Consider the following 13,666-nt stretch of genomic DNA (forward strand, 5'->3'; position numbering starts at 1 on the left):
CTCGCAACGCTTTAGTTGTATTCCTTTTGAAAATATCCGTCGAATGAGGGGTCATTTGTCAAAATCCGACGCTCCGTTCAAAAGTTATAGCCAAAATAAGATTTTCTTCGTCTTCCCAAAATGAAAATTTAATTCTGTTTGTCAGTTTGTCAGTTTGTCCAAAACATGTTTTTTAAGTTTTGAAAATTTGATATGACGTCCATCACATCGATATAAAAAACTTTTCTTCTACGACTTTTGGAAAAACTCGCTAGTTTAGCGGGAAAACAGCTATAAATAGCTAAAACTCGGAAAGCCGTAACTTCTATACTACTAAAGCTACAGACTTGTGCTCGTTTGAAATGTATTTTTAAATGCTATAAACGCCTTCTATATGAAATTTGTGTAAATGTAATAGTTAAAAAATATGAACAAAAGACAATTTTTTAAAACTTTTTTTTAAGTTTTTTTTTATTTTTCTCAAAAACGGCTCTAACATTTTTCTTTAAAACCTTAAACTGTATAGCCCTTGAGATTCCTTAAGTTTTGGTATATAACACATTACTGTAAAAAAGTCACGTTTAAAAGTTATTTTTATACGAAAATAGCCACTGTTGCCAGCTCGAACAATTAACGCTCCCTGAGTATTGAATTTTGTGGGAGGGTATCCGAACTGTATTTTAGGGTCATGGAATCAGTAAATTTGCACTTAAGAGTTCCATATAGGAATCTTTTGTTCTACGACTTTTGGAAAAAGCCGCTACTTTAGCGGGAAAAAGCTAAAAATATCTAAATTTTGTTAGTTTGTAAGTTCTACACTACTAAAGGTACCGACATGTGTTATACCTCGTTTAAAAGGTATTTTGAAATACTTAAACGCCTTTTTAACTTAATTTGTTTAAATACAAAGGCTTACAAATTATGATTGACCAATTTTAATTTAAATGTATATATTAGCTCCTATGAAAGCAAATGTTAACAAACAAAAACTTCTGATATCAAATAAAAACACCTCTTAACGAGGTAAAAAACTAGTGACGATCGCACCTTCAACATACAAAAGTTCTGATATCAACATTTGTGACGAAAAATTATTACACTCGTCATTAAATAGACTTTCTAATATTTTCTCATTCGGCACGCTGCAATAGAAAATGCCTGTGAAGGGAAAAAGGCTGGAATAGTTTGCTAGGGCGGGCCGAATGAGAAAATATTAGAAAGTCTATTTAATGACGAGTGTAATAATTTTTCGTCACAAATGTTGATATCAGAACTTTTGTATGTTGAAGGTGCGATCGTCACTAGTTTTTTACCTCGTTAAGAGGTGTTTTTATTTGATATATTATACTTTGGAAATCGCTTTCAGGACAAAATTTATTTTTTGCTAAACTAAGGGAAAAGTGAAAAATACTTAGAAGTGAAAATTACCATCGCTTTGTGTCGGCTGCTTTTAACAAACTTTGAGTTATATTCGATGTAACGTAATTCGCAATAGCAATTACAAAATATATATATATGCTCCAATCAATTTTATCGAAAACTCTCCACAATTACTTTAAGTTGGCGTTGCAGCTTTCTGTTGAACTCCTCTGACAACAACTGACGATCCGTCAAAGGTGGTGTCTCGCTGTTTTTTTTGGTGACCTCTCTATCCCCGAAAGTTTTCGAAACGGGGTCTATAGAGGTCACCTCCTTCGCCAAGGGCTGCCACACTGGCTCATTAGAGGAAGACTCGCTAAAGCTGTTCAAAAATCTCTCGGCCAAAAGGGCCACGCGATCGTTCTGCTGGGGAGCATAATGCTCATCGATCGCCTCCGATCGGCGAGTGAAGATAACACTGGGCTTGTAGCTAAGCACGCAGGGCTTAATGGACCGACGGGACTTCAGACTGGTGCTGGACGAACTCTTTCTGGTGGTCAGCGCTGCTGCCATCAACTTGGCCCGGATCTGCTCCTCATCATCGGTTAGCGTGATGTCCAAGAAGTCGGCATCATCATCCAGCACTATCGCAGGACCGTCAAAGTCCTTCGGAATCTCCATCAAGGCCTCATCAGCATCGTATATCCTAAGACTGAGGAATCTTTTCGATTTAGCTACTTCACTTGAAGGTGTATTTGTGCCATCTTTATTGCTCAATATTGTATCGCCTTCTATAAAACCCTATAGGATTGCGAACTGATTGGAAAAGTATTGTGACCCTTGTGAAACACACTTACTTTGTTCTCGGCTTGGTCAAGTGAATTATTTTCTTCAGAAATGCCTTCTTCACTGGTAACCGTATGATCGCAATCATCAGAGAGGTTTTCGTTTTCATCGTATTCGTTGGAGTCTTGGCTGTCCCCATCATCATATTCCATGCCTTCGAAGTACTCTTTGAGACCAACGGTATTTCGTTCCTCATTGGACATATATTCACTAATATCGGATAAGTTTTGCACTGCCTCTTCGGTGGGAACACTACGATAGTGTTCGTTTCCGTCGGTGTCCTCAACATTTGAAACCCCTTGCGTCCTTATACTTTCATTATCCACACTTAAAAGTATATTGGATTTTAATTCTTGCTCTTCATTATCGCTCAGCCAACTTTCTTCATGACTTTCGCACTTATTTGGGTCACCAAGCTCCGTTTCCAGAAAACTACTAGGTCTTTCGCCATCCCAGTCCTCGGTCTCATTGTCGCTGGGGTATTGCAGTCCGATCGAGGCACTTGATCTACCAAGAAAAGTCTCCCTCACTTTTTCGGTGCCAATTCCGGTGTCGTGCGTTTTTCGCCTTGTCTTGATATTAATGGGACTATTTCCACGATCTTGATACGTCTTGGGCACACTCTTCTGGTGACGATAATGATGATGATGACGATGGCGTGTGCTGCAGCTCGAGAGATAATCTCTTTGTGAGCGAGATTGTGATACCGCAGTTGTTGGAATGTCACTTCTGCAGTCTACAGGGTAATCGGATCCATCAGTCACCTCCGGGTTGTAGCCCTTGGAATGGTATTTTCTTGCTCTGGAAGAGCAGAGGCTACAAACCGAAGACCCCCGTGCGCATACGCATATTCCCTGTCCATGCTTTAAAGAATCTTCGGAACCCACATTTTCCGACCGATAGAAAGAAGATTTTCTGGGCTCCGGGTTTCCTACAAAACAGCATCTTCCTCTAAGTTCTCTTTTATGGGAATGTAATTTGGAACGTTTTAGTCCTAGATCTTTTGGTTCCTCCATTTCTTTAATAGAGCTCCTCCCGCTGTTTAGGGATTTTTTCATTGAATAGCCTGTAGATAGATTGTCGTATTCATGGGATCTCCTCTCCAAGTTACTGGAATACTCCGATCCCCAGCTACTCTCACCTTCACAGCTTCCACTTCCCGGTCCCCTAGACCCGGATACTTCGAGACTCCTGTGGAGCTTAGATTTGTTAATGTTGTACGCCCGACAAGCTCGCTCGGCCTTTTGCTGTCGTTCTTTAGACTCCTCGAAGATTTCACTGTAAATCTGACTAAAACTCTTGGAGCGATCGGTGGATTCTTGACTTGGCTGAGTCGGAGACTGTATTTCGTCATGATCACTTGAAATGTATTCTGTAACCTTGGGTTCATCTTCGAGTTCAACCTCTAAGGGGCTTCCTTTCTTAGAATGCTTACTATTTTCACTGGTCCTGAAAGATAAGTTTCCCTTTGCATTCGGAGAATAACAGTAGCCAGAAGAATCGGGGCTTTTGATAAACTGTTCTTCGGATTGGTCAGAGCGTCGTTGGGACTTTCCAGAAAAGCCCTCGTAGGAGAGGAAACTTTTTGATTTCTTGGGAACTTCATTTCGGCTAATATTGCTATGATCCGAGTCAGCTTCATTCTGATCCTTTTTCGATGAGCTGCTAGAGCTCAACTTGTACTTAACTTGACGGAGCTGGAATTGTGTTTAAAAGTTAGGGGAAGGAAGAAATTTGGGCAGACACTCACCATTTCTAATCGAATCTCCTCTTAGGTGTAGCTGCCTGGGAAGTGGGGAAACAAACTGACTCGCCTGACATCTATCACTAGGCATCCCCGATTATCCAGCAGCTTCCTGATTTCCACATCGAGAAGACCTTGCTTTCAGCGGCCCCATCAATTACTGGGCCAACTCAACTTGGCAGCCACAAGGGAGCCAAGTGGCCATGTGGACCGCAGGCCCGAAAAACAAAACTCAATTAGCTAAACCAACGAAAACTCACTCAGCATCTCGGGAACTTCACATTGCCCACACACAACGACCCGCCGAAAAATGGGAAAAGTGCATCAAGTTTTGGAGAGACTCGGAGATGGGCGGGGAGTGGGGCGGATTTTTGGGGCAGTGCAACTGCGGCCCCATTAGTGTCACTTAGCAGCTAATTATGCTGCGCCTGGGAATTACTTTTTAATTTGTTGCTCTGCGCCCTGTACCAAAATAAATAAACGCGCGCGCCAAGAACTTCAAGTGGTTACCGAGGCAGCCAGCCTGGCTGCTGAGGTCCCAGGTCCTCGGATCTCCGTTCTGGGTCTTGGCTCCCTATCCCTACTTTTTCTGCGGCGCGTGCTGTGGGCGTTCACCTTAATTTGTGCGCTGCCCAAGGGCTCGGAACCTTCGGAGCTTGGACGCTGTGGAATTCTGGTGGCACAATGGGCGTGTGCGGACAGGGAAATTATGTTGTTGGTCCATCGGCCACGGTCGAGCCCTTAGCAGGGAATGCCAAAATGGAACTAAGTGTGGAAAGGGTTTATTAGAATAGGGCAGGTATTTTAAAGTTATTAAAAGGACCTCTAAATTTTACGAACAAATGTTATAAGAAATAAAATACATACTTTTAAATAGGATACAAATTGTTTTTATTGACGCGATTAATTAATTAATTGTATTGTAAGTTCCATTGCCCGTAAGAGGCTATATAATTAGCCTTTTTTGCCAAATGTTCTAAATTGAAAGAATGGATGAAAACGTATCTGTAGTAAAGACCAATCTTTAATTTCTTGAGTAAATGTCATCATGGATTCTAAAATTTTTCGTAGATCTTGTTTTCCAGTTCTGCATAAATAAGTCAAAAGTACTGATAAAATCCGGTTCAACTTTTTCTTTCGTTGTCCTACGATCGTCTACGCTTGTTCACCTTTTAATCTTCACGCCTTCGGTGGCACACGACACCAGTCGCTTTCGCCGTGTCGCAAGTGTTAATTAGACAAAAACTAATTAAGCATTTTGCGCACACACGCTCCAAATGAGGAGCAGGGAGTCTGGTGACTGGATTGGGCAGCCGGCAGCGGCGCCACATCGCCAGGGAGGCCAGGGAAGTCGCCTCAATCAGCGAAGAAGGGAGCCGAGGTACTACTAAGGATCCCAAGATACTGGGGCCAAAAGCGGCAAAGACACATTTATTAAAGTCACTCGGGGCATAAATCGTTGAGTGACATGCGACAAACGTCCGAGTTACATTCTGTGCGGTGCGATTGATACGACAATCGAGCGATCACCGATCACCGATCGATGGATGCCTTCGGATGGATGATGATGATGATGGGTAATTAAAAATTGATCACGTTTAACAAACTGCTACCGAAACAATATATCACAAATGATCGGCGGAGGCAGGAGGAGGACTTGACAAAGTCACAAAACTTGAGCAGCTCCGATCGATTCGGCTGTATGGACATATCGATCTGGTTGAGCTGCCACATTAAGTCAAAGCTCTGGTTGCATTTCATCTCTCGGCTGCAGATATGCGTTTTTGTGTGTGATTTTCCTACCCTTTCGACGATCGGTCCATCAATAATTCATTGCGCCTGAGTGATCTATTCAGCGGAGGAACCAATCCATCGATCGTTCGATTGTTTGGTTGTTCGCTGGATCCTCGGACCGATCGCGAGAAAAAAGATATTCCGCTTGTCAGTCGGGCCCGGGGCACAAGTGTTCCCCTTTGTTCCCCTCCTTTTGAAAGCAAAATTGTGCCATAAATATAATGAATACATATTTGGGAGGAGATGGAGAGGAGCCAGAACAATGGGACCGCTGAGGTTCCGCTCATTATTAGCCAAGAATTGAAGGACCCTTCAGCCGGAGTGTTGGTTTTTGTACAATCTCTGGCGACTTTTGATGGAACACCGCCGCAGGCGGTTATTGATGAACGAGTGCAATGCGGTAGGGCAATGGATCACTGATCGGCCCCATACTATAGCTGCTCGTCGCTCACCGCTCACCCACTTCCCCGAATCCTTGGGAAGACTTCGAGCTATACGCAAACTTTAACCCTTGAGAGATTTGCGCCGAGGTGTTGGATAAAACATAAAGTTCGTGTGAATGCCGACACGTTGTGACAATTGTTTGACAACAACGACCGCAGAACGAACAACAAAAGACATGGAGAACTATGAAAAGGTCGTCAAGAGACTGGGCCGCATGACTCGCCCACACAATCATCGATAAAGTTTTTCGGCTCGTTTTTCCCCGCGGTTTTCTGTAAAACGTGCCACGAGTCGCCCGCGAACATTCAAAATATGCAAATGCCACAAGGGTAAACAAACAGCACAAGTAAACACAAACACAAACTGGCTGCGGCTCAGAAACCGAACCAGTCCAATCCTATCCTATCCCCTCATCGGGCATCGGTCGACGTTGGGCTCATTTCATGGCATAATTTCCCGCTTTCCTTCGTTCCGCGAAATCTCGCTGAAATTATAATAATTCGATGTCTTGTACGCCTAATGATAATGACAGGCGAGACAGATTTTGACAAATCTAGAGGTCATTTTTTATCGTACGCATTTTTTGCCAATTATTCTACATCCAAAAGAATCTTCTGACTCACATTTTCCCGTTTATGAAATTTAAAACAAAGCATTTATTTTCAATTAAATATTTAGTTATTTTTTTCTTTTTATGTAATTTTTTGGTTCGTTTTCTACGATTTTCTATTATGCCCACCATTGATGTTTCCCAACCTAATTAATAGCTCATTTTTAGTACTTTTCCATTAAATTGTCTATAACACGGAAATCATTATTTAAAAATCTAGTGTTGAGAACAGTTACTTTTTATTTACCTAATTAAAATTGTATTTTTTCAAAAGTTTATTGTTAGGTTATTTTATACTGAACAACTTTCACAGGGACTATTAAAGGCAGTTAAAATTATATACCCGCCAGAATGTACTCCCCCAACTAACCTTTCCCTTCTTATTTATTCCAACCTACCCCCTTGATCATCAGAATGGATCTACGCCAGTTGCTCGTCCAGTGCTGTTCTTGTTACTCGGCCTGAAACAACACCAGAGCTTATTGATATCGTGCTTATTGATCTTGTTTGGCGATAAGTCTGCGCTCAAATACTTATACATATAAATATTTTCATCGTCGAGCTTAAGCTCCCACTTCCATGGAAATTGATCGCATAAAAGCGGGGAGGCCAGAAACAAAGACTCCAGCTCAGTGCTGCCATTTTGTCCTCTTTCCGGACAGATCTGTCCTTTTTTTAACGGGTTTATCCGGAAAAAATTTCAAACATCCCCTATCCGGAAATCTGTCCTTTTTTCAAAAATAAGGTTTTGAGTGTTATTTTTGCCAGTCGAAAGTGTGTAAACCTGTTTTTATATGCTAAAACGCCTTTTAAACCATCAATCTTACAGTTCGGCACTTAAAAAATAATTATTTTTACAAATGATCAAAGAGACGTAAAGCAGTCGATGGATTTTCTATATAGTACGATTTTTTCTGTAGCAAAAAAAGAGGAAAACACTTTAAAAATTTCTCAATTTTTACTCTCTGCTTTTTTGTCAGAAAAAATTTTCAGATTTTTTCACGACTCTTATTCGGGTTTGACGCAGATATTGCATTTTTTTGTATTACCAATATAGTTACTTGAAATGCTTTTATTATTTTAATAATTTTAGATTATTACGTATACGCACAAAAATTAACCATGGTAAAATGATCAAACAAAGAAGGATGTGAGTCGGGCGCAGTAGGTCATTACATAATTGAATTTAATATAAAATCCATTTAAATTAAGTAATTATATAACCCATTGGTAAAACAGAAAAATGGAGGCGCATTTACTTTTGTCCCTTTTTTTGTCCTTTTTAAAAAATTTTTGTCCTTTTTTTCCCTGTTTTTTTTGGCTTATCTGTCCTGTTTTTCAAGCTGAGTGATGGCAGCACTGCTCCAGCTTTGCATTGGCATTAGAGGCGATCTTCGGACTTGGCCAGTAGTTGGATTGGATTCTTTTAAATGTATTTTTTGCAGTTGAACCCGGGGTTGAGGCCTGGACCAGGACGAAGAAGAGGATGGGGTCGGGGATGAGGATGAGGATAAGGACTGGGCACATGTGCCCCGAACATTCTCACACGACCAGCTGTGGAATGGCGAGGAGAACCTCGAACCCGACCTGAACTAAAACTGGGACTCAGTGATTGCGGTCTATTCTCCTAGACCGCAACTATAAATTTCATAAACAGCTCTGCCTTTGGGTCTCAACCGCCTTTCGGCTGAAGGTCTTTGCAGTTCCGCGAATTAATATTCGTGTGATTTTTTATAGTTATTTGATTTCGACCAAATTTACTGGCCATGTGAGTCAAAGTTCCTTTCGAAATGGTTGCAATTGCAGGTGGCGAAAGGCTTTGATACCTTTTTATGGCCAACGATGAAGGATCCCATAATAAATTGGAACTAATATGAAAGAGATATGTTGGAAAGTTATTGTGTGTTTAGACATAGTTTCATTGACATGCGACGAAAAGAATAATGTTTAGATTTTTCCTATTTGAAAACATTTTTGTCATAAAATAATTTTTATAAATAAATTAACACATTGGCAATTATTGATTTTATTGTCAGAATTCTGCATCTGTAATGTGAACGCCTCTGTTTATTTTTTAATATTCGACAATAATTGAATTAGTCTAAGCACACTATAAGGCTAGAAAAGTTATAATAAATTTATTGGAACTTATAATCAAATTCAATAAATCTTTATTTTAAGAAGACTTACTTAGCATTTTTAGTATTTCAAAAGCCCTCCCATTAGCTAAATAACAGGTATCCGATAGTCGAGGCACTCGATATATTCCTACTTGCTAAGTAGTCAAGAGTGTTACTAAAAAACACAATTTGTGTAAAATTAGGAAAATATAAATTGCCTATGTCATTTTTATGCATCCCATATAATCCATCTAAGATTTCCTATAAACTCTTCACCCCATCAACCTTCATAAAGACGCCCGCAAACATGTGTCAACCCATTGCCATAAATGTCCGAGCAATTAACATGCGCCCCAAGTGGCCCGGCCCCATATGCCCAAGTGGCCCCAGGATAGTCATTAAGCGACTGAGCCTCAACTTTAACCTTTTTAATGGCAGGCCGCATCATAAAAGCCCTCTGCACCCCCTCCGCCCCTCGGATACCTGGCAAATTAGCCAAAGTCGTAAACTGAGGAAGAGCTGGGTGTAATTATGCAAAACATAGCCATATAGCCAAACGTGCAGATGGATTGGACATCAAGGGGCGTTTGCAGAAATTAACTTATTAATTCTGAAAGTTGGAATTTCAATTTTGCCGATTCGTGGATCGATTTCGCCTGCCCTTTTTTATGGGCTGCAACGTTTTAGTTATTAATTTCATTCGCGTACGAAGCCAAACACACACGGCGTATGCGGAATGTCTCTGCGCCTAATGAGGAGAGGTGAGTGGGGGCGGAGGCGGGGCCAAGGGACGCGGGTGATCGCAAACAGCAGCTCGTAATTTAATATTTCATGGCGCCAGCAGCACTATAAAAAACGCAGCAGCCTGGAGTCCAGCTCCAAAATGAAATGACTTAAGCTGCACCATTCATTATGACAACACGACGTTGGACGAGGACTGAAAGCCCAGAGCCTACACTGAAAAAAAGTATCATGGGCTCCGGAATAAATAAATCCTAATTAATATTTTCAAAATCACTTCTTTATCATTTTTGATCAATTTAAAAATATATTTGTGGAAAAAAAATATTTAATTTCGAATATTTAAATTAGAAATTTTTATGAAAAATTTTAAGCTAATTGCAAGGCCTGTTACGCAGTATTTTTCGATAATTTTTAAATACATGCATAGAAATCTCTTCCAACCAAATTTCCCCAAAAAAACAACTCTCGGTGTCACAGAAACCGTTTGAAAATCGAGTTAACGATTTTAAACCAACTGTTTCTAAAATCAAGCAAAATTATTCCGAAACTCATAGAAAATTTTGCAGATTCTGTGACACCTATGGTTTTGATGGGTTGGTTTCCAAGCCAACCGTGTGTAAGTGTAAAAAAAAAAGTTTCATACTGTAAGCGGAAAAATACCGAAATAAATTCGGTCCATACCAGATAAAATGTGAAAACATATGTTTTTATGCCGAATTTATTAAAACGTTTTCCTAGTAGATTTTTTTCAGTGCGCCCAAGAACCTGGCGCAAAACCCTGCCAGACAGGCGCTGGCGGGGGGGTCACACATTCCCCAAGCTTTTTGCAGATTTGCTGCTGCTTCATCTTCATCATCTTTTGGTTATCTTAGCGGGTCCCTCGGCACAGTAAAAAAATGTCTACACCAAACACAAATTTTGTGTTGAGATTGCGATCATTTCGCTGATATGGCCCTCGCCCCGGCGTCCAACTCCTGTATCTCCGCCCCAAAAAGGTCCAGCATTTCGCATTCAGGCGTGTGCGCAGGCGCAATCCGCGAATCGATTCACCCCTTGCTCCCTTCCCCTTCCAACGAACCCCGCTCCACACCACCAACCAGAAACCTAACAACAAAAACTAAGGTGGAACAACGCGTGACGCAAAAATACCAAACACATAACATTTGACTGTTGCCTCTTGTTCGGGTTACCCTTTCATGCCACTCGCAAGCACTGAAAAAAATCAAAAACTTTTCTCTAACGTAACAACTTATTTCTTTTTTTAAAGGCAACGGTATTTGTGTATGAAGCATTAAACAACTTTTCAATACAAAACAATATTATATTTTAAGAAATAAAGTTTAGTGAATTTAAATACACACGATCTGCAAACTTTTGTATTTTAAAGAAATGTTACTAAAATACTGTAAAATTGGAAGGGTTATATCATCATTTATCATTACTATCTTGTTGCAAAAAATGGTATTTACACTTATAGACGTTCTGTACATTAATTATTAATTTAAATTTAAATCTAGATCGATTATAGGTTGGCTCTACGATTTATTGAAACAATTTAAGTAAAAATCAAAACATGCCAATATAGATTGTATTAGAGAAAACCACTTTTGAAACCAAAATTATTCGAAAAACTTTAATTGGAATAAAAAAACCTTTCATGTCTCTGCTTAACGAATAGCAGACAGACGATGAAATCGCATTATGTCGAATGCTGAATGAATGATATTTTATGCCTTACTTGCAAATCTGTGGGTTCCTCGATGATTGTTTTTGCTGGTTGATTTTATTTATTTTTTAACTCCTTCGCCTCGATTCGCCCAATGCCCATAAACGTAATGTGTACGAAATTGTGAACATGTGGGAACTTTTTCGCGTTTCAGTTTCGGTTTGAGTTTTGAGTTTGCTTTTATTTTGATTTTATTTCATATGCTGGTTGGCTGGTTGTTTGGCAGTTTGGTTGTTTGGCTGGCTGCATTGGACAACATCGATGACTGCGATTGCGTCTGCCACTCCAGCCCTCCCCGAATTCCCCCGACCACATCTCCAGCTCCATCTGGGTCCGGTCTCAGCTTTTTGGTGTTGTTATGTCGTACTCATTTCGCTTTTGATTTATGCAGCATACCCTTTCTAAATAATAAATAAAATATGAAATATGTCGTACTTCTCTCCGGGCTGTTCTCCCCGTGCAGCTCGAAGAAGAACAGATCCTCGGTTTCGGGAACCCCACCTGAAAGTTCCAGAGAGCCAGGCTCTGGGCAGCAGTTGGTGTCGTTTTGTTAAGTGTCCATCAAAATCAGTTTTGTGTCTCCACAACGCCCAAAATGTATACATCAAATGTCCTGCTCTGCTTCTTTTTTCGGTTAGCTCATAAATTATATTTTTCCAGACTGTGGGCCCGTTTGTGGGATACTTTTTTGGGTGTGCGCTTGGTTTATGTTTGCCTGAAGAAATTGAAAGTTAGACTTCGCCGTAGACTGACAAGTGAGCTTGGGGTTATGGGATCCCTTTTTGCATTGTACTGCTGTCCATCTCTGGACGTACACATGCTGAGGGTCCGGCGCTAGTTGGCTGTCAAATTAGTTCGGTTTCACGGTGACCGATCCGCTGGGTGAGCCAAGATGCATGCGTGTGGGATATACTCGAAAGAAGGAACAAAAGATGAGTTTTCAGAAAAGAATATATTTATGGAGGACGGTTCTGGTTATTCACTTGCTTGTCAGATTTGATAATTAAACATTCCAGAATTGTAAACATTTCTTCAATTGATTTAAGCAGGGAACGTAACTGTTATAAGTTTTATTTTAAAAATCACACTTTAACAGTTATTTTCTGATTTGTAAAGTAAAACTCAAAGAATAACTGTTATTTTTTGAGTTTTATAATAAAAGTTGACAAATAACAGTTATTCGTCGTGATCAAAATGAAACTCAAACTTGATTTATGGCGATTTTGTGGGTAAACAAAATTTTAAAAAAATATAGGTAAAAAATATGCGCGGTTGCCTTTTTTAACAAATTTTTAGTAAGTTATAAAAAGCACGGGTATTATGTTTTTTTTTAATTATTTCATTTTTTCAAAAATGTCAAGGGAATAACTGTTATTCATAAAAATCAAAAAATAACAGTTATTTTTTGAGTTTTATTATAAAAATCAAAAAATAAAAATCATTACGGATTTGTAAACTACAATGGCTAATAAAAATTGCGGTGTATTTAAAAAATTTTTAGGACCCTTCTAAGTGCGTGATTTTTTTGTATGAAAAATTTACAATAACAGTTATTTTCGTTCCCTGGATTTAAGTAATTTAAAAGTTTAAAATTAAATTTTTTTTCTTAATTGCTAAATAAATCTTAAACCAACATTAAAATTCCCCTCAAAAATTACAGTTAAATCTTACACGAAATTTATATCTAAGCTTCTAAAAACATTGTTCCTTTCATAACCAGAATAAAGCATAATCAAAAACATTTTCATTTTTAATGTCAATGGCAATTACCGTTAAATAAATCAAAAGTATTTGCCTCAATTGTTTTTATTTGATATCCTCTTCTTTGAGAAGAAAAGTGAGCGTCAGCCGGATGAACATAAAAATAGGCATTAAAATAAATAGACTCAACCGGATTTGCAAGCGGCCCAGTACTATTCTTTACCGCCCCAAGCACACGACGACTAACACCTCCGCATCCGCATCCGCTTATATGACGCATTTCCTTCGGGCGGCAACAACAATAAAAGAGTGCAAGTGAAGTTTCCTTGTATGAAGACCCACCATTATCCTTTCACACGCAGTCCTTGCTTTCGGGGGAAGCTGCCGCTTTCGGAAAAAGTCAATTAAAAAAGTTAAATAAATCATAAACTTGGCAGATGATTTGATTGCGGCGCAGGATTCGTAGCTCAGCCATTGGGCCACAATGTGTCTGTGTATTTTCACTTCTCTCATCGAGGGTGACTTTTGCACAGAAAAGAATTTAACTTATTTCGGGAACAACGAAATATAATAAACAAATAAGGTTTAAAAATTAAATT

At 39.5% G+C, this 13,666-nt stretch overlaps 1 protein-coding gene and 1 long non-coding RNA gene across 2 annotated transcripts; both read right to left on the reverse strand.

The window, feature by feature from the left end:
* Positions 1-1,417: 1,417 nt before the first annotated feature.
* Positions 1,418-4,008, reverse strand: laf (labial associated factor). The gene is made up of 3 exons (XM_070217298.1): positions 3,935-4,008; positions 2,196-3,881; positions 1,418-2,139 (listed from the first exon to the last, which is right to left on the reverse strand). Exons 1-3 carry the CDS (start codon positions 3,935-3,937, stop codon positions 1,510-1,512), a joined length of 2,319 nt encoding a protein of 772 aa, XP_070073399.1. The 5' UTR covers positions 3,938-4,008; the 3' UTR covers positions 1,418-1,509.
* A 7,403-nt stretch (positions 4,009-11,411) lies between these two features.
* LOC138913463 (uncharacterized) lies at positions 11,412-12,364 on the reverse strand. The gene is made up of 3 exons (XR_011419225.1): positions 12,350-12,364; positions 11,868-12,081; positions 11,412-11,767 (listed from the first exon to the last, which is right to left on the reverse strand). It is a non-coding gene; the product is annotated as an uncharacterized lncRNA (long non-coding RNA).
* Positions 12,365-13,666: the final 1,302 nt, after the last annotated feature.

The sequence above is a fragment of the Drosophila takahashii genome, chromosome 3R (assembly GCF_030179915.1).
Source record: "Drosophila takahashii strain IR98-3 E-12201 chromosome 3R, DtakHiC1v2, whole genome shotgun sequence".
Taxonomy (NCBI): Eukaryota; Metazoa; Arthropoda; class Insecta; order Diptera; family Drosophilidae; genus Drosophila; species Drosophila takahashii.